The sequence below is a fragment of the Mus caroli genome, unplaced genomic scaffold (assembly GCF_978045245.1).
Source record: "Mus caroli unplaced genomic scaffold, Mus_caroli_1 scaffold_6, whole genome shotgun sequence".
In the NCBI taxonomy this organism is placed as follows: domain Eukaryota; kingdom Metazoa; phylum Chordata; class Mammalia; order Rodentia; family Muridae; genus Mus; species Mus caroli.
In genome coordinates this window covers 105,285,034-105,304,340 of record NW_028227261.1, presented here as the reverse complement: position 1 = coordinate 105,304,340, position 19,307 = coordinate 105,285,034, and the positions used below count along the sequence as shown (strand labels likewise).

At 40.0% G+C, this 19,307-nt stretch overlaps 1 protein-coding gene and 1 pseudogene across 4 annotated transcripts in view; one reads left to right on the top strand and one right to left on the bottom strand.

The window, feature by feature from the left end:
- The first annotated feature begins 4,392 nt into the window (after positions 1-4,392).
- Positions 4,393-5,819, top strand: LOC110293625 (recombining binding protein suppressor of hairless-like; annotated as a pseudogene).
- Positions 5,820-14,464: 8,645 nt separating this feature from the next.
- The window catches only part of LOC110293184 (acyl-coenzyme A amino acid N-acyltransferase 1), a 45,108-nt gene continuing 40,265 nt past the window's right edge, over positions 14,465-19,307 (bottom strand). For 3 of the 4 annotated variants that reach the window (XM_021160993.3, XM_085839295.1, XM_029476497.2), the window contains one exon: positions 14,465-18,486. In XM_021160993.3, the coding sequence (XP_021016652.1) occupies positions 17,893-18,486 (594 nt within the window). In that variant the 3' untranslated portion in view covers positions 14,465-17,892. The remainder of the gene's footprint in view (positions 18,487-19,307) is intronic. The other variant, XM_085839296.1, reaches the window with a different exon arrangement.

Sequence of the window (19,307 nt, the reverse complement as noted above, 5' to 3'; positions counted from 1 at the left end):
AGCCTGGTAGTGAGTAAAAAGCTGCAAAGAAAATCCAGTCAGGTTTGAATGTCCTCCCCAGGAAGTCACCTCAGAGCAGTTCTGCTCCCCTTGGAAGCCCAGAAAACCCTACATGTGTTCCTCACAGCGAAGAAACTGTCTGGAGAATACACTTACCCTCTCCAGACCACTTCTGGGTGCTCAGCTCGGCTTTGTCTTGTATGTTGACACCTTTGTGCACTCCATCTACAGTCTTCCCAGGACACTAGCTAAAACTGTGAGAGAACTGTGGAAAGAGGAAGGAGAGGCATATTTCTTCTCCCAGGAAAACGACATGCTAAAACAGACTAAACAACTGAGGAGAAATAATTGCTAACCTCAAATTCTAGACCTATAAAAGTTGCTATTAAAGACATCGAAATATAAACATTTTCAGATGTGCAAAGATACAGGTAGGTCTCTTTTTGTCAAGTAGGCTGTAAGGAAAAGCAAATAAGTGACTAAGTCATTACTGTAATTAAATAATTATGTGCTTTCAAATAAAGTAATAATCTGTAAGTTCAGAGGTGCATAGAAAAGATAATATTGCTTTGGAGGCAGAAAAACAAATGCATTGATATAATATTCAGCTCCGTGGAATTCTGGAAAAATTTTCAAGCATACATAAAGGCAAAGAGAATATTATAACAGAAGTTACTCAAGATGACATCCAAAGTCGTTTGCAGTAATCTTGCTTGTTGCAGTATTTCTGGCTTTTAACACACATGCCAAAATTGGCCACTGATGAGAGTACTTCAGTATAAGTCACTAAAGGTTTTTATTAATCACTTAATACAGTTATCACACATACCAACATCATCACCACGTCTTAATGTCTTTTCTTGATACCATTTAAATTAATCTATATTCAAATTGTTCTAAGAAGTAATTTTTGAGATATTTACAACAACATAATTACTGTAATGAATTATAACATACCTGGTAGGGTATATATAGGGGAGGATGGAGGGAAAGAGTGGGGAGAGTTATAGTGGTAGGACCTGATTTTTTCAGGGTGTGGATATGGTATCTTCAAGAATCTTAAAGGGGCAGGCCATGATCTAACATATACATCAAAACATCACACTAACATGTCCCTCTTATCAATTAAAAATAAAAGTTTAACTTTTTCTCCATCTCCTAATTTATGGCTATAGTTCTTCTGCTCAGATCAGCGCCTTTCATAGAACATTTATTTTCCTTGCCTAACTTAGTGCTGCCCATACAATTAACTGACAAATCTCTAGAACAGTTAAACCACAAGATAGCCTGCCATCTGAATTTGTTCACGCATAGTGAAATTTAGTTTGTTCGCTTGCCACAATGGTGGTAATTGATCTAAGGCTTAATGACTCAAGTGCAAGATATTGTAAGAACTGGCTTTTAGTAGCACCATCAACACCTGTTACTTCCTTCCATCATGTAAACTGTCCCTTTATACAGACCAATGTGAGTGGTGGGTCTTGGTAGTACCAATATGATCCCTCCATGACAAAGCCACTTTCCTCCTCTCCTGCCCCTACCACACTACTGCATTTTGTGCTTTGGTAAAACTGCCTTTTGTCAAAGCAGAACACAAAATAGGTATAAACAAAAAGAGAATACTACACATTGGGAACAAATAAACAAAAAACCATAAACACAAGAGCACAAATTAATTTATTTTAAAGCATAGTAAATTAAGAAATGACTTTTAGAAGACTTGACCAATAAGTGAAGAAAAAGTCTCCACTTGAAAAGAAAAAAATAGCCAAATATTTAGACAGATCACACTGAGAGAAAAGAAAAAACAGAGTTGGTGTGAAAATAACTTATGAAAAGAACATGCTCTAGAAAACAAGTGAAAGTCTGCAAAAATATAAATAATGAGATGGGCTCCAAAAGCAACATCAGAACCCTTGCTAGCCAGTGCATGGATTTTCATCTATTCAAATTAAATGAAGATGAAGAAGTAGGGCCTAGTGACCATGAACACAGCCCACTGTAAGGGCCCAGAAGAGAAAAGCATGATGTCATCAGAGAGGAAATCAGCATGGTAACCAGAACAGCTAACCCTGATCAGGGGAGAGCTATATACCAGACACTGCTTTAAAAAACTTGTTTACACAGCTCACTCAGCTTCAATAAATGTCACAAACACACTTGGTTACATTTGATTACACTTCTGAATTTTTTAAAAGGTAATATACACTTAGATAACCCATTTTTTAAAAAAAGTTATCTACAATATATCTACACAAGCATTATGCCTCTTGACAGTGGACAAGAATGTTCATGTCAAGCATCAGAAACCCAACTCATTATAGTTTAAACAGAGCCTGTACTTCTGGAATAAGGTTGGCAGTTTTACAGATTTCATTTGGATCGAAAATAACTAGATCAAATGAATCCTCAACTGGGGAGATGCACATGTGTGAGAATGAGCGCACACGCGCACGCACACACACACACACACACACACACACACACACACACACACACAGAGTGTTTATCAGTTTGCAAAAATACCTGAATACTGGTGTATTCTAATAGATAAACCAAAATTTAATTTAGAAAATTTCTAGCAGTTTGCCATCTTGTCTGTTCCCCTGAAGATCCCACATCCTGAAGACATCCCAGGAGTTCCTCTGCACACAAAGCAGCTGGGCAACAAACACAGTCTGAAGACCTCCCAGGGCCTCCACAGCATGCAGAGCAATTGACTCAACAGTCTCAAAGCCTCCCCGGAGTTCTGCTCCGGGACACAGGAACAGAACCCATAGTCCATAAGCATCCCTGAAGAATAGCTACACACATGACAACAGCTTGACTGCTCCTATGAAGATCCAACAATCTGAAGGATTCCTAGAAGATCTTCTACAGCCTGGGCAACAGATCAGCAGCTTCTCAGCCCCTCTGAAGAACCCAGAGTTTAAATGCCACCCAGAAAATCCACTGCAGGCAGGGCAACAAATCACCAGAGGACATGCCCCTCTGAAGACACCACAGTCAGAAGGTCCCACAGGAGGTCTGCTACAGACAGGGCCACAGGCCTGCCAGGAGACCTAAAACAACCTAGAGGCAAAAGAGGTAGGCTCCAGACAGAGACTCCCAGACCAACAAACACCTGGGATAACCAGATGGCCAGAAGCAGGCACAAGACCATAACCAACAGAACCCAATATTTGTAGGCATCATCAGAACCCAATTCTCCCACCACAGCAAACCCTGAATACAACAACACACCTAAAAATCAGGAAGCTAACCTAAAGTCCTATCTCATGAAGATAATAGATTCCTTTAAGGAGTATATAAATACCTCACTGAAAAAATACAGGGAAATACAAGAAGAAGCACTTATAGAGGAAACAAATCCCCTAAAGAAATATAGAAAAACACAATCAAATAGGTCAACAAATTGAATAAAGTGATCCAAGACCTAAATGTGGAATTAGAAACAATAAAGAAAACACAAATAGAAGCAACCCAGGAAATGTAAAACTTAAGAAAGAGGTCAGAAACTACCATTGTAAGCATCACCAATAAAATAAAAGGGATAGAAGAGAGAATCTCAGGTGAGGAAGATACTTTAGAAGAGATTGACACAGTTGCATTCAGGACAAAATGAAAAGTTTAAATATAAAAATAATAGGAATAAAAGAGAGAAGATTCGCAGCTCAAAGGACCTGAAAATATTTTCAACAAAATCATAGAAGAAAACTTCTCCAACCTAAAGAAAGAGATGTCCATAAAAGAACAAGAAACCTACAGAACTAGACTAGACCAGAAAAGGCATTCCTCCCATCACATAATAATCCAAACACCAAATGCACAAAACAAAGAAAGATTATTATAAGCTGCAAGGAAAATATCAACGCAGACCTATCAGTATTACACCAGACTTCTCAACAGAGACACTAAAAGCCAGAAGAGCCTGGACAGAGGTCATACAGACTCTAAGACAACAAAAATGTCAGCCCAGGCTACTATCAAAACTCTCAATCAACATAGATGGAAAAACCAAAATATTCCAAGACAAAACCAAATTCAAACAGTATGTATCTACCAATTCAGCCCAAAAGAGGATGCTAGAAGGAAAACTCCAACACAAGAAGGGTACCTACACCAAAGACAAAGCGAGATTAATCATCTCACAACAGTGCCAAAAAGAGAGAACCACATGCACAAAATGCCACTTACAAAAACAAACATAACAGGAACTAACAATTCCTGTCTTTAATATCTCTCAATATTACTGGACTCAACTCATCTATAAAAAGACATAAACTGGCCCCTCTAGTCCTGGTCCCCATAGTAAGGCCCTCCAGTTTTCCTCAGTCTCCTCATAAGTCCCAGAGGGTGCGTCCCACAACCCGGATATCCAGAGCTCTCCCCATGGACTACATGGAGGGCTCGCCCAAAAAGGAACAGCCTGCACATTCTCCATCATCGGGGAAGTTTGGTGAACAGCCTCCACCTAAATGACTCAACAGGGAAGCTATGAGAAATTACTTAAAAGAATGAGGGAATCAAACAGTACTCATTCTTCATGCAAAAGTTGCACAAAAGTTGTACAGAAATGAAAAACGATTTTTTTGCCCTCCTCCTTGTGTTTATCTTATGGGCAGTGGTTTGAAGAAAAACAGAAAAAGAACAAATGGAACGAGATGATTGTTCTGAACAAACCCTGCGAGTTTATTGGAACAGGAAATAGGGACCAAGAATTGCAGCAGCTGAACTTGGAAGGGAAGAACTACTGTACAGCCGAAACATTGTACATACCTGATTCAGACAAGAGAAAACATTTCATGTTGTCTGTAAAGATGTTCTATGGCAACAGTGATGACACTGGTGTGTTCCTCAGCAAGCAGATAAAGGTCATCTCCAAAAACTCCAAAAAGAAGCAGTCATTGAAAAATGCTGGCTTGTGCATTGCCTCAGGAATGAAGGTGGCACTGTTCAATTGCATTACACCCCAGACAGTTAGTACCAGATACCTTCATGTAGAAGGAGGTAAATTCCACTCCAGTTCACAACAGTGGGGAGCATTTTACATTCATCTCCTGGACAATGATGAGCCAGAAGGAGAGGAGTTCACATTTAGAGATGGCTACATCCATTATGGACAGAGTGTCAAGTGACTGGCATGGCACTCCCAAGATTGATAATTAAGAAAGTTGATAAGCAGACAGCATTACTGATGCAGACCACCCTGTATCACGGCTCCACAAATGTGCATTTTTACCTTAAAGTTAAAGAAAGAATGTACTTGTGCCTTTCTCAAGAAAGAATATTCCAATTTCAGGTTACTCCGTGTCCAAAAAAACAAAATAAAGAAATGGTATCTATGAGGGAATGGACCCTGTCCTTGCCCCAGTCATTCCTGTACTTGTTGTAAAGTCTTCAATTGAATGGTTACAGGGTGTTTTCCTTGAATTTAAAGAATAAAACTTTACTCCAAATTAGGAGAGTGGTTTGGAGATGTAGAAGCTGAAACAATGTACAGATGTGGAGAGAGCATGCTCTGTGAGGTCCCAGACATTTCTGCATTCAGAGAAGGTTGGAGATGGGTCTGACACACAGTCCAGGTTCCAGTAAGTTAGGTCCGTAATGAGAGAATCATTTACTCCACCAGACTTACCTTCACCTACACACCATAGCTAGGGCCAAGGCCACACTGCAGTGCTGCAGGAGTGATTCTCAGAGTCAACTCCACCCAAGTGCCCACCAGTGAGTCAAACACAAACAGCGAGGGGAATTACACAAATGCCAGCACAAATTCTACCAGTGTCACATTGTCCACAGCCACCATGGTGTCCTAAATACCATCTTTTTGCTGGAACTGAAACTGACTTGAATGCAGCAAAAAGTTCACAGAAAAAGCTAAGGATAAAGTGAACAATCTTTTGTGGTTCCCTGGAGAAACGTTTCATGCAAGGTGATCTATTCAAAACTGCAAGTGCAGGTGTGAAATGCAGAAGCCACAATACAATGAACAACATCAAAATGCACAGGCTGTTGGAAATCCAGGTTTTCAGCTGCCACTCTCACACACACACCTTTTTGGTTGTTTTTGGTTTGGTTTTGATTTAATGGTCTGGAAATCGATACATGGCTGGAGATACAGGTTAAGCTAGAAGACACAAACTTAACATAGATTTATGGACCAAGGGAATTGCATAAACTTTAGTAAAAGGTACATTTTCACCATGCCTTTTTTTATATCACAGTATGTACTACACCTTGTTACCAAACAGGTTACACTCCCCACCCTTTGAGGGTTGGCTCTAAAGTACATTCAGGTTCAAGCCTCACCATGTTTGTTCAGTCTGAATACTGAACACTTCCAGGTTCCTGTGGTCTAAGGCTGGAATGTTTTTTAAGCTGAAGTCTTAAGACTTTTTCAGAAGATGGAATTATTTTGATTTCAACAAGTCAAATTTTGAAGAGGCCTGCATATTTTTTAGGATTATATGAAGTCTGCAAAAATTTTAAAAACGCCTCTGCCTTGCCTGCAATACATGCAATTTATGTTAACTGAGTCTGTTTCGCAGATACTGTTGGTAGTTATTTCTGTGTTTTCCCTTTTTTCCTCTTTTTATTTTCTTTTTTAGATATTTTCTTTATTTACATTTCAAATGTTATCCCCTTTCCCAGTTTCCCATCTGAAACTCCTCCCCTGGCTCCCCAACCCACCCACTCTGATTCCAGGTCCTGGCATTCCCCTATACTGGGGCATAGAGCCTTCACAGGACCAAAGGCCTCTCTTCCCATTGATGACTGACTAGGCCATCATCGACCATATATATAGCTAGAGCCACAAGTTCCACCCTGTGTTTTCTTTGATTGGTGGTATAGTTCCAAGGAGCATGGGGGTACTGGTTATTTCATATTGATGTTCCTCCTATGGGGCTTCAGACCCCTTCAGCTCCCTGGGTACTTTCTCTGGCTTCTTCATTGGGGACCTTGTGCTCTGTCCAATGGATGACTGTAAACATCCACTTCTGTACTTTCCAGGCACTGGCAGAGCCTCACAGGAGACAACTATATCAGGCTCCAGTCAGCAGGCTCTTGTTTTCATCTGCCTAGTGTCTGGGTTTGGTGGTAGTTTATGGGATGGATCCTCGGGTGGGGCAGTCTTTGGATTGGCCTTCCTTAAATCTCAGCTCCAAACTTTGTCTCTGTAACACATTCCATGAGTATTTTGTTCCCCATTCTAAGAAGGAACAAAGTATCCACACTTTGGTCTTCCTTCTTCTTGAGTTTCATGTTTTGCAAATTGGATCTTGGGTACTCTAAGTTTCTGGGCTAATATCCACTAATCAGTGAGGGCATATCATGTGTGTGCTTTTGTGATTGGGTTACCTCACTCAGGATGATATTCTCCAGATCCATCATACATTTGCCTAAGAATTTCACAAATTCATAGTTTTTAGTAGCTGAAATACTCTATTGTGTAAATGTACCACATTTTCCGTATCCCTTTTTCTGTTGAGGGACATCTGGTTCTTTCCAGCTTCTGGCTATTATAAGTAAGGCTGCTATGAAAATAGTGGAGCATGTGTCCTTATTACAAGTTGGAACATCTTCTGGGTATATGCCCAGGAGAGGTATTGCTGAATCTTCCAGTAGTACTATGTCTAATCTTCTGAGGAACCGCCAGGCTAATCTCCAGAGTGGTTGTAACAACTTGCAATTCCACCAGCAATGGAGAAGAGTTCCTCTTTCTTCACATCCTCCTCAGCATCTGCTGTCACCTGAATTTTTTATTGTAGCCATTCTGACTGGTCAGAGATGGAATCTCAGGGTTGTTTTGATTTGCATTTCCCTGATGATTAAGGATGTTGAACATTTTTTTTTTCAGGTGCTTCTCAGCCATTTGGTATTCCTAAGTTGAGAATCCTTTGTTTAGCTTTGTACAAAATTTTTAATATGGTTATTTGATTTTCTGGATTCCAATTTCTTGAGTTCTGTAAGTGGTTGTACCATGATGCCAAGTAATCTAGGATATGAGTCCCCGATGTAATTTAGGATAGGTAAAGATTCTTTCCCAATCTGTTGGTGGCCTTTTTGTCTTATTGACAGTGTCTTTTGTATTACAGAAGCTTTGCAATTTTATGAGGTCCCATAAATGGCACAAGCCATTGTTGTTCTGTTCAGGAGTTGTTTCCCCTGTGCCCATATATTCAAGGCTTTCACCCACTTTCTCCTCTATAAGTTTCAATGTCTCTGGTTTTATGTTGAGTTCCTTGATCCACTTAGACTTGAGCTTTGTACAAAGAGATAAGAATGGATCAATTTGCATTCTTCTCCATGATAACCACCAGTTGTCCCAGCACCATTTGTTGAAAATGCTGTCTTTTTTCCACTGGATGATTTTAGCTCCCTTTTCAAAGATCAAGTGACCATAGGTGTGTGGATTCATTTCTGGGTCTTCAATTCCATTCCTTTGATCTACTTGTCTGTCACTGTACCAGTAAGTACCATGCAGATTTTATCACAATTGCTCTGTAGTACAGCTCTAGGTCAGACATGGTGATTCCACCAGAGGTTCTTTTTTGTTTTTCCAGATGAATTTGCAAATTACCCTTTCTAACTTGGGGAATAATTGAGTTGGAATTTTGATGGGAATTTCATTGAATCTGTAGATTGCTTTCAGCAGGGTAGACATTTTTACTATATTAATCCTGGAATCCATGAGCATTTGGAAATCTTTCCATTTTCTGAGATCTTCTTCAATTTCTTTCTTCAAAGACTTGAAGTTTTAATCATACAGATCTTTCACTTCCTTAGTTAGTCACACCAAGGTATTTTATATTATTTGTGACTATTGTGAAGGGTGCTGTTTCCCTAATTTCTTTCTCAGCCTGTTTTTCCTTTGTGTAGAGAAATGCCACTGATTTGTCTGAGTTAAGTTTATATCAAGCTACTGCACTGAAGCTGTTTATCTAGTTTAGGAGTTCTCTGATGGAATTTTTAGGGTCACTTAGATATACTATCATATCATCTGCAAAAAGTGATATTTTGACTTCTTCCTTTACAATTTATATCCCCTTGATCTCCTTTTGTTGTCTAATTGCTCTGACTAGGACTTCAAGTACTATATTGAATAGGTGGGAAGAGAGTGGGCAGCCTTGTCTAGTCCCTGATTTCAGTGGGATTGCTTCATGTTTCTCTCCATTTAGTGTGATGTTGGCTACTGGTTTGCTGTATATTGCTTTTATTATGTTTAGGTATAGGCCTTGAATTCCTGATTTTTCCAAGACTTTTATCATGAAGAGTTGTTGGATTTTGTCAAATGCTTTCTCAGCATCTAACAAGATGATTATGTTGTTTTTGTCTTTGAGTTTGTTTATATAGTGGGTTATGTTGGTGGATTTCCATATATTAAACCATCCCTGCATTCCTGGAATAAAGCCTACTTGATCATGATGGGTGATCATTTGATGTGTTCTTAGATTCTGTTAATGAGAATTTTATTGAGTATTTTTGCATCAATATTCATAAGGGAAATTGGTCTGAAGTTATCTTTCTTTGTTGGGTCTTTGTGTGGTTTAAGTATCAGAGTAATTGTGGCTTCATAGAATGAATTGGGTAGAGTACCTTCTGTTTCTATTTTGTGAAATAGTTTGAGGAGAATTGGAATTATTATGTCTTCTTTGAAGGTCTTATAGAACTATGCAATAAACCCATCTGATCCTGGGCTGTTTTTTGGTTGAAAGACTATGAAAGACTGCTTCTATTTCTTTAGGGGATATGGGGATGTTTTGATCATTAATCTGATCCTGACTTAACTTTGATACCTGGTATCTGTCTAGAAAATTGTCCATTTCATCCAGGTTTTCCAGTTTTGTTGAGTATAGGCTTTTATACTAGGATGTGATAATGCTTTGCATTTCCTCAGGTTCTGTTGTTATGAATTCCTTTTCATTTCTGATTTTGTTAATTAGAATTCTGTCCCTGTGCCCTCTAGTTAGTCTGGCTAAGGGTTTATCTATCCTGTTGATTTTCTCAAAAGACCAGCTCCTGGTTTGGTTGATTCTTTGCATAGTTCTTTTTGTTTCTTCTTGGTTGATTTTATCCCTGAGTTTGATTATTTCCTGCCATCTACTCCTCTTGGGTGAATTTGCTTCCTTTTGTTCTAGAGTTTTTAGGTGTGCTATCAAACTGCTAGGGTATGCTCTTTCTAGTTTCCTTTTGGTGGCACTCAGAGTTATGAGTTTTCCTATTAGGAGTGCTTTTGTTTTCCCCATAAGTTTGGCTATGTTGTGTCTTTATTTTCATTAAACTCTAAAAAATCTCTAATTTCTTTTTTATTTCTTTTTTGACCAGGTTATCATTGAGTCGAGTGTTGTTCACCTTCGATGTCAATGTTGGCTTCCTATTATTTGTTTTTTTTTTTTTTTTTTTTTTTTTTTTGAAGATCAGCCTTAGTCTGTGGTGATCTGATAGGAATAATTACAATATTTTTGTATCTCTTGATGCCTGTTTTGTGACCAATTATATGGTCAGTTTTGGAGAAGGTATCATGAGGTGCTCAGAAGAAGGTATATCCTTTTGTTTTAGAATAAAATGTTCTATAGATATCTGTTAAATCCATTTGTTTCATAACTTCTGTTAGTTTCACTGTATCCTTGATTAGTTTCTGTCTCCAGAGTTTGTCCATTGAGGAGAGTAGGGTGTTAAAGCCTCCCACTATTATTGGGTGCAATGCAATATGTGCTTTAAGCCTTACTAAAGTTTCTTTAATAAATGTGAATACCCTTGCATTTGGAGCATAGATATTCAGAATTGAGTGTTCATCTTGGAAGATTCTACCTATAATGAGTATAAAATGCTCCTCATTCTCTTTTTTGATAAATTTGGTTTGGTTATTCTGTATTAGAATAGCTACTCCAGCTTGTTTCTTCAGACCGTTTGCTTGGAAAATTGTTTTCCAGCCTTTTACTCTGAGGTAATGTCTGTCTTTATCCCTGAGGTAGGTTTCCTTTATGCAGCAAAATGTTGGGTCTTGTTTACGTAGCCAGTCTGTTAGTCTATGTCGTTTTATTGGAGAATTGAGTGCATTGATATTAAGAGATATTAAGGAGAAGAAGTTGTTTCTTCCTGTTATTTTGGTTGTTAAAGTTGGGATCCTGTTCTTGTAGCTATCCTCTTTTAGGTTTGTTGAAAGATTACTTTCTTGATTTTTCTAGGGTGTCATTTCCCCCCTTGTGTTGGAGTTTTCCCTTTATTATCCTTTCAAGGGGTAGATTTGTGGAAAAAAATTGTGTGATTTTGGTTTTGTCATAGAATACTTTGGTTTCTCCACCTATGGTAAGTGAGAGTTTTGCTGGGTATAGTAGCCTGGGCTGGTATTTGTGTTCTTTTAGGGTATGTATGCCATCTGTCCAGGATCTTCTGTCTTTCATAGTCTCTGGTGAGAAGTCTAGTATAATTCTAATAGGTCTGTCTTTATATGTTGCATGACATTTTTCCCTTATTGCTTTTAATATTTTATCTTTATTTAGTGAATTTATTGTGCTGATTATTATGGGTCAGGAGGAATTTCTTTTCTGGTCCAGTCTATTTGGAGTTCTGTAAGCTTCTTGTATGTTCATAGGCATCTCTCTCTTTAGGTTAGGGAAGTTTTCTTCTATAATGTTTTTGAAGATATTTACTGTCCCTTTAAGTTGAAAGTCTTCATTTTCATCTATATCTATTATTCTTAGGTTTGGTCTTCTCAGTTTTTCCTGGATTTCCTGGATATTTTGAGTTAGGATCTTTTTTTCATTTTTCATTTTCTATGATTGTTGTGTCCATGTTTTCTATGGAATCTTCTGCACCTGAGATTCTCTCTTCCATGTCTTGGATTCTGTTGCTGGTGCTCACATCTATGGCTCCTGATTTCTTCCCTAGGATTTTTATATCCAAAGTTGCCTCCCTTTGTGATTTCCTTATTGTTTCTACTTCCATTTTTAGATCTTGGATGGTTTTGTTTAATTCTTTCAGCTGTTTGGTAGTGTTTTCCTGTAACTCTTTAAGGGATTTTTGTGTTTCCTCTTTAAGGGCTTCTAGCTGTTTAACTGTATTCTCCTGTATTTCTTTAGGAGTTATTTATTTCCTTCTTAAAGTCCTCCATTATCTTCATGAGAAGTGACTTTAGATCCATATCTTGCTTTTCTGGTGTGATGGTTTATCCAGGACTTACTATGGTGGGAGAGATTGGTTCTGATGATGCCAAGTAACCTAGGTTTCTGTTGCTTTTTTTCTTACACTTGCCTCCTGCCATGTGATTATCTCAAGTGCTTGCTGCCCTCAATATATCTAATTGGAGCCTGTCCTTCCTATAATCCCGGTTGATTCTGGACTCCTTTAGAGTCCAGCTTTCTCTGTGATCCTGTGATTCCAGGATCCAGTGAACCTGTGATTCTGGATGTGACAGAGTTCTTGGCAGTCAAGCTACTTCTGAGACCCTGAGATCCTGGTGTGACCAAGCTCCTGGTATTCTGGAATCCTGGTATCCTAAGACCCTGGGCATGTTACAGCTCCTGGAAATGGTGTCTCCTCGGGGGACTGTGGGAATGTCTGGTGTGTTTGAAACCAAATTATACCAGCACCGATCAGAAGGAACCTGAGCTGCTGGTCAGGCAGGGCCCCTGTGTCCTTGTTCCTGATGGCACAGGCCCATCATGATTGGTTTGGAACAGATGTTGTGTTCCACTCACCAGTGATCCTAAGATCCTGGGTGTGCTAGAGTGCCTGCAGCATCGAGAGTCCTCTGGGGACGGTGGGACCATCTGCCTAGTTCGCACCCAAGATGGCCCAGAGCTGGCACCGACCAGAAGGACCCCTGTTTTAAAAAATGTATTTATAGTGGTAATGTAAGAGATACTAATAGAGCCCCGTGTGGCCATTTAGTCTGAGTTCATGTCACTGAACACCGCCATTGTGCCTCTGCCTGTTCATCAGTTCATCTGTGTTTCAGGATTTCTTCAGATTTCCCCATCCCCCAATTCTTGTACATAACTTGTATTATGTGTAAATTAAACATTTTATCTTTACTTGGAATGTTCCCAGTGATTACATTTAACAGGGTGTTTCCCACCTTGTTGGCAAATGACAAAAAATATCATGAGAATTATTTGCTACCAAGATGGCATCTGTATGGTAAAATAAGGAAAGTCTCTGCAGGATGATTTATTGTATTCTCCCCCCCCCCCTTTTTTTTTTAGCTTAGCCAGAACATCATTATAATTTTAAACTTAAGACCATAAGATGACTTTTATTAGATGATAACTAAATAAACTGAACTAGGTAGCCAGAAGACAGTACCTTAGAGACAGATAGTTGTAAGTTTATAAATGTACAAATGTAACTTACATTTCCACTTTCCTGTTTACACCTTTTTTTCCCCAGTAGAAATATGCTGTCCATTTTTTCCCTTTTTGGTTAAGCTTTGCTTATATTCAGGCTTGTGTGTGGGCCTGCGTGCTAACATGTCAGTTTTGTTTTGCTTCCATCCCTGTACTTTGGTAATGCCTAATTCAGTTTTTTGGCAATTACACCTGATTCATTGGGCAACATTTAGTACAAGAACCACATATGTGGTGTTAAACGGTGATACCATCATCCTTGAGTAAAAACTACCTCTAGATTGTATTAAGCTTTTACTGTCCCTTAAAACAGGGGCCACTAGTACCCTCGAATGCAGACTGTAACTTTTATGGCATTTTTCTGGTGTCTTTCTTGCTCTCTGGGCTTCTAAAAGTTTTCATGCAGATCCTTAGACTCCTCTGTCAGGACCATTGTTTTCCAGCTTTGCTGTTTTCACTTGCTGTTTTGTAGAATGTACCAATGTAACTGCCACTCCAGACACCTTTAAACAGCCTCCTCCTTGGCTTGTCAAGGGGAAGGCCACTTGTTAAACATGGTGATGACAGCCTTCCTGTACACCTTGGGCTGTACAGTACGAGCTGTTCTAGCTGATTCTCTTCAGATCAGCTGCAGCTTACCTTACCCCTCCAGGCTGTCTCAGTGCTCCAGAGCAGAGCTCACTGTGGCCTTACCAATCTATCTCTGCAGTAACTGTTCTCAGTTTCCCAAGCACCACTCCTCAGTTGTGATGGAAGCAGGACCTTGTGATCTGTTCAGAGCCTGAGCAGTTTACAGTCCTACTGTGCTTTCTCTTTCTTTCTTTCTTTCTTTCTTTCTTTCTTTCTTTCTTTCTTTCTTTCTTTCTTTCTAGTTGTTTTTGTTGTTGTTTGTTTGTTTGTTTGTTTTTATTAGACATTTTCTTGATTTACATTTCAAATGCTATCCTGAAAGTTCCCTATTCCCTCCCCTCACCCTGCTTCCCTACCCACCCACTTCCACTTCTTGGCCCTGGCATTCCACGGTCCTGGAGCATATAAAGTTTGCAAGACCAAGGGGCCTCTCTTCCCAATGATGGCCAACTAGGCCATCTTCTGTGCTTTCTAAGGTCCTAGATTCAGGATGTAGTTAAGTCGATAACTGAGAACAGATGAGATGTTTTTGAAGAACAAACTATTCCTTATCCAGCTTTGTACCTTGAAGTAAGTTTTCCAGTTCATGGCTTTATTGACTTTTAAAAATGCTTATATTTCATTTCAGTTCTTTTGTTTATTTTAGTAAGAATTGAAACAATTAGACTATAAGTTGTTTTTCTGTTTGTTTGTTTGTTTGTTTTGCAAAGTTCAAGAATGTAACAATAAGGGCATTTTCCTATGGTTCTATGTCAGAGTTCTACCACAGAATAGTATGAACAGATACAGCTGTTTTACCATGATGTTGATAGTTCTTTTGTCAGCTGCTTTTATTAGAAGTCCTTTCTGTGGATTTGTAAATCAATTTCAATATATGATGTACAGGAAACTTGTCCCCAGTTACTGAGGAATGTTCTCTCCCTATTGATGCTGGTCCTTTATCCTTTTATCTTCTTAGAAGCAGGATTTCTTCAGTTGCAGTGTGTGGGTGTTATTGTTCCATTCTGTTTAGAGTGTGTCTACAAAACTTCTTAAAACATGTCTAAATGAAGAATCCAAGACCCACCGTATATTTTATTTTAGCAGCTTGAATTTGACAAGAGATTGGAAGGCAGGCCAAACCTGAAAATGTAGGATACCCTTTGTACAATTGCAGGTCAGGAAGCAGGAGCTGATGCAGAGGCCATGGAGGGATGTTACTTACTGGCTTGCTTGAGTTCCAGTCATGACATCCTTTGGTGATAAACAGCAATGTGGAAAGTGTAAGATGCATAAACCCTTTCCTCCCCAACTGCTTCTTGGTCATTATGTTTTGTCCAGGAATAGAAACCCTGACTAAGGCAAATTGGTACCAGCATAGTGGGGTATTTCTGTGACAAAGTGGCCATGTTTTGGGGAGGACTGTGGAAGGACTTTGGAACTTTTGGCTAGAAGATCCTTTCTGTGTTAAGGGCTCTGTCAAATGTTATGTAGGATCTTGGAAGATAATGTTGAGAACAGTGCAGAAGATGGAGGCCTGGCTTGTGAAATTTCAGAGGGAAGATTAAACACTCTTTACAGGGCCATTGCTATATGACTATGAAGATTCTATGATTCTGGTTAGCTGGGGCTGAAGAATTGGCCGTGATTAACAAGATACCAGAACTACTAAAGTGAAAACCTTGCATTACTGGGACTATTGATGCTGGTTAGCTGGAGCTAAGAAATTAGCTGTGATTAAGAAGCGGCCAGCATCATTGAGGTGAAATATTCTGGGAAGTGTTTTCAGAGAGCAATGTGGAAAGTGTAAGCTGCATAAACCTTTCCTCCCCACTGTTTCTTTGTCATGATGTTAGTGCAGGAATAGAAACCTTCAGTAAGACACCTTGCAACCAAAAATAATTAAAATTAGTGTTATAGAGACAGACACGTTGATCAATGAAATAGAACTGAAGACCCCTATAAAACCACACACTTATGCACCCTTGATCTTTGACAGAGACAACAAAAATATACAATGGAAAAAAAATCTTCAAAAAATGGTGCTAGTCGAACTGTCAGTCTATATATAGAAATATGAAAATAGATCCATATTTGTCACCTTACACAAAGCTCAAGTCCCAGTACATCAAGGACCTGAACATAAAACCAGATACACTGAATCTAATAGAACAGAAAGTGGGAAAGAGCTTTTCACCCATTGGCACAGGGGAAATTTCCTAAACAGAACTCCAAAGACTTACACTCTAAGATCAGGAACTGATAAATGGGACCTCATGAAACTGAAAAGTTTCTGTAGGCAAAGGACACAGTCAATAGGGAAAATCTATAACCTACAGATTAGGAAACAAAAATTTCACTAACCCCACATCTGATAGAGAGATAATATTCAAAATATACAGAAAATGTGGTTCATTTACAGAAAAGAATACTACTCAGCTATTAGGGATGAGGACATACTGCATTTTGCAGGCAAATGGATGGAACTAGAAAAAAATCCTCCTGAGTGAGGTAACTCAGACTCAAAAGGACATGCATGGTATGTACTCACTAATAGGTGGATATTAGTGCCCCCCCTCAAAAAATATGTGCAGAATACCCAGGATATGATCCAAAGAACTCAAAAAGGTTAACAAGTCAAAAGACCCAAGTGAGGACACCTCAATCCCACTTGGGAGGGGAAAGAAAACAATCACAGGAGAGGGGAGGAAGGGAAGGACCTGGGAGGGAATGGGGACAGGGAGGAGAAAGGGGGAACATGATCAGGTATTTGGGAGGGGAGAAGCCCTCGGGGTTATCAGAAAGAATAGAAACAAACAACCTTGGGAAGAAAGAGGTGCAGGGACCCTCCAGAATGTACCAGAGACCTGGGAGGTGAGAGAATCTCAGAACGCAAAGGGAGGCATCTTAGATGAAATGCCCAACAGAGGGAAAAGGGAACTTGTAGAGCCCACCTCCAGGAGAAAGACAGGGCATCCAGTGAGGGATGGAGTTGCCAACCCACAGTCCAAAACTCTGACCCATAATTGTTCCTGTCTGAAAGAACTGCAGAGACAAAAAGGAAGATGAGCCCGAGGAAAATGAAGTCCAGCTACAGGTCCAAAATAGATTCCAGCCTAGGGGGAGGCCCCAAGGCCTGACACTATTTCTTATGCTGTGGTGTACTTACAAACAGGGTCCTATCATGACTGCCCTCTGAAAGACTCAACAAGAAGCTGAAAGAATCAGATGCAGATATTTTCACCCAACCAATGGACAGAAGCTGCTGACTCCTGTGGTTGAATTAGAGAAAAGCTGGAAGAAGGTGAGGAGGGCAACCCTGTAGGAGGACCAGCAGTTTCAACTAACCTGAACTCCTGAGCTCTCTCAAACACTGGACCAACAACCAGCAGCATGCATCAGCTGATATGAGGCCCCCACTACATATTTAGCAGAGGACTGGTGGATATGGACTTAGTCAGAGAAGATGCACCTAACTGACCCTCAAGAGACTTGAGGCCCCAGGGAGTGGGGAGGTCTGATGGGTTAGGGGCTTGGGACTGGGGACATCCTCATGGAGATGGGAGGTTAGGGGGAGGTATGGGATATGGAACAGTCAGAAGGTGGACCATGATGGGAATGAAATCTGGACTATAAAAAAAAGATTAAAAACCAAAACCAAAACCAAAAATTTCTTGTGACTGTTAAAAAACAGATAAGAAAATTGCAAACTATATACAGATTTGTCAGGAACATATCAGATGCACGTGCATCTTGGTCTTGTCATTTATCACATTTCCTTCCAATGGAATTGGTATTAATGTGAGTGTAAAAAAGCCAGGAGATTCTGATCCCCATCCCTACCCTTTCCCAGAAATCCCTATCTGATGCTTTTATCCCCACAATTCCAGCATTTTCTCTAACGCATTTTACTCTGGCATGGACACACTATTTAGAGTTTGCTTCTGGATTGAAGGAGGTGTTTCCTGAAGAACTTTTGGATCTCTCTCCAGGAGTGTTCCTGGGCTGCTGCGTGAGCCATGAGATCTCCTCCAAAACACATGGGTTGACCCAGGACAGGTCGCCAAGATGCAAAGCAAAGGGGAGAATAAGGCGGCTCTATGAGGTGGCCTGCCCCAGGGTATGCCAGCATCTTTCCACTGCTTCTTCCATGTCTCCGGAGCTGATTCATGGCCCTCTGTGCATGCAACTTGCTATCCAACAATTCATCATTCTCTCCCACAATGAAGAGGATCTTCCCCTGGGCCTTTTCGACGGGAAGTATATTCTGTGAGTACAGCTTATTCTGGAGATATTGTGTAGTGTGACGGAAGCATACAGCCCCTGAAACATGGACTTCAATCCGTTCCAGAGCCTGTTGGATGGGTGTCACCACCAGATCCTGGTATCTTAGTGGTAAGCCTGTGATGGTGGTGGGCCCATTTATGCAGACTGTGGCAATCACCTGCTTCAGGTAACAGGCCATAGCTAGCCCAATCTCTGCTCCTTTGCTCGTGGAGATCACACCAATTCCTGGCTGTTGGATCTTAAATATAAAACAAAGGAAAAAACAGTTTACATACAGCCTCTGGGAGGAAACTCTCCTGACAGAAGTCCAGGCATTCAAAACAGTCAAACTCTGATACTTAGGTCTTCCAGGTTTCAAAATCAAGAATCTACTACTGATTTAATAATACTTTCTTTGAGCTTTACCGTCTTCAGGGAACATCCTTCTCAGCCATCTTTAAACAATCAAAATATAACCTTATAACCTCACGTAAACTAGCGTCATAAAGAAACCCTGACTCAGGCAAATTGGTACCAGCATAGTGGGGTATTTCTGTGACAAAGTGGCCATATTTTAGGGAGTACTGTGGAAGGACTTTAGAACTTTGAGCTAGAAGATCCATTCGGTGTTAAGGGCTCTGTCAAATGTTATGTAGGAACTTGGAAGATAATGTTGAGAACAGTGCCGGAGATGGAGCTATAATCCCAATACTAGGGAAACTGAGACCAGAGATTTTGTGTTCCTGTCCAACCTATGCTATATAGGAAGACCCTATCTAAAAATAAATAATAATTTTCAAGTGAAGTTGTAAAAAATGTAGCTAGAACCCAGCAATATTGAAAGAACAAGCCAAGAGCAGAGGAAGTTAGGCTTCTAGAGAATCACACTCTTGACTTCACTAGAGAAAAGTATTTTGGGGTGAGGAGATAGCTCAGGGGTAGGGTGCTTGCTGGCAAACATGAGGACTCAAGTTCAGCTCCTTGGATCTATTTTTAAAAGGCAGGCAAGAACGGTGGTGCACAGCTGTAATTCCATGCACTAGGGAGGCATGAGCACAAACTTGGTTACTAGCACAAATA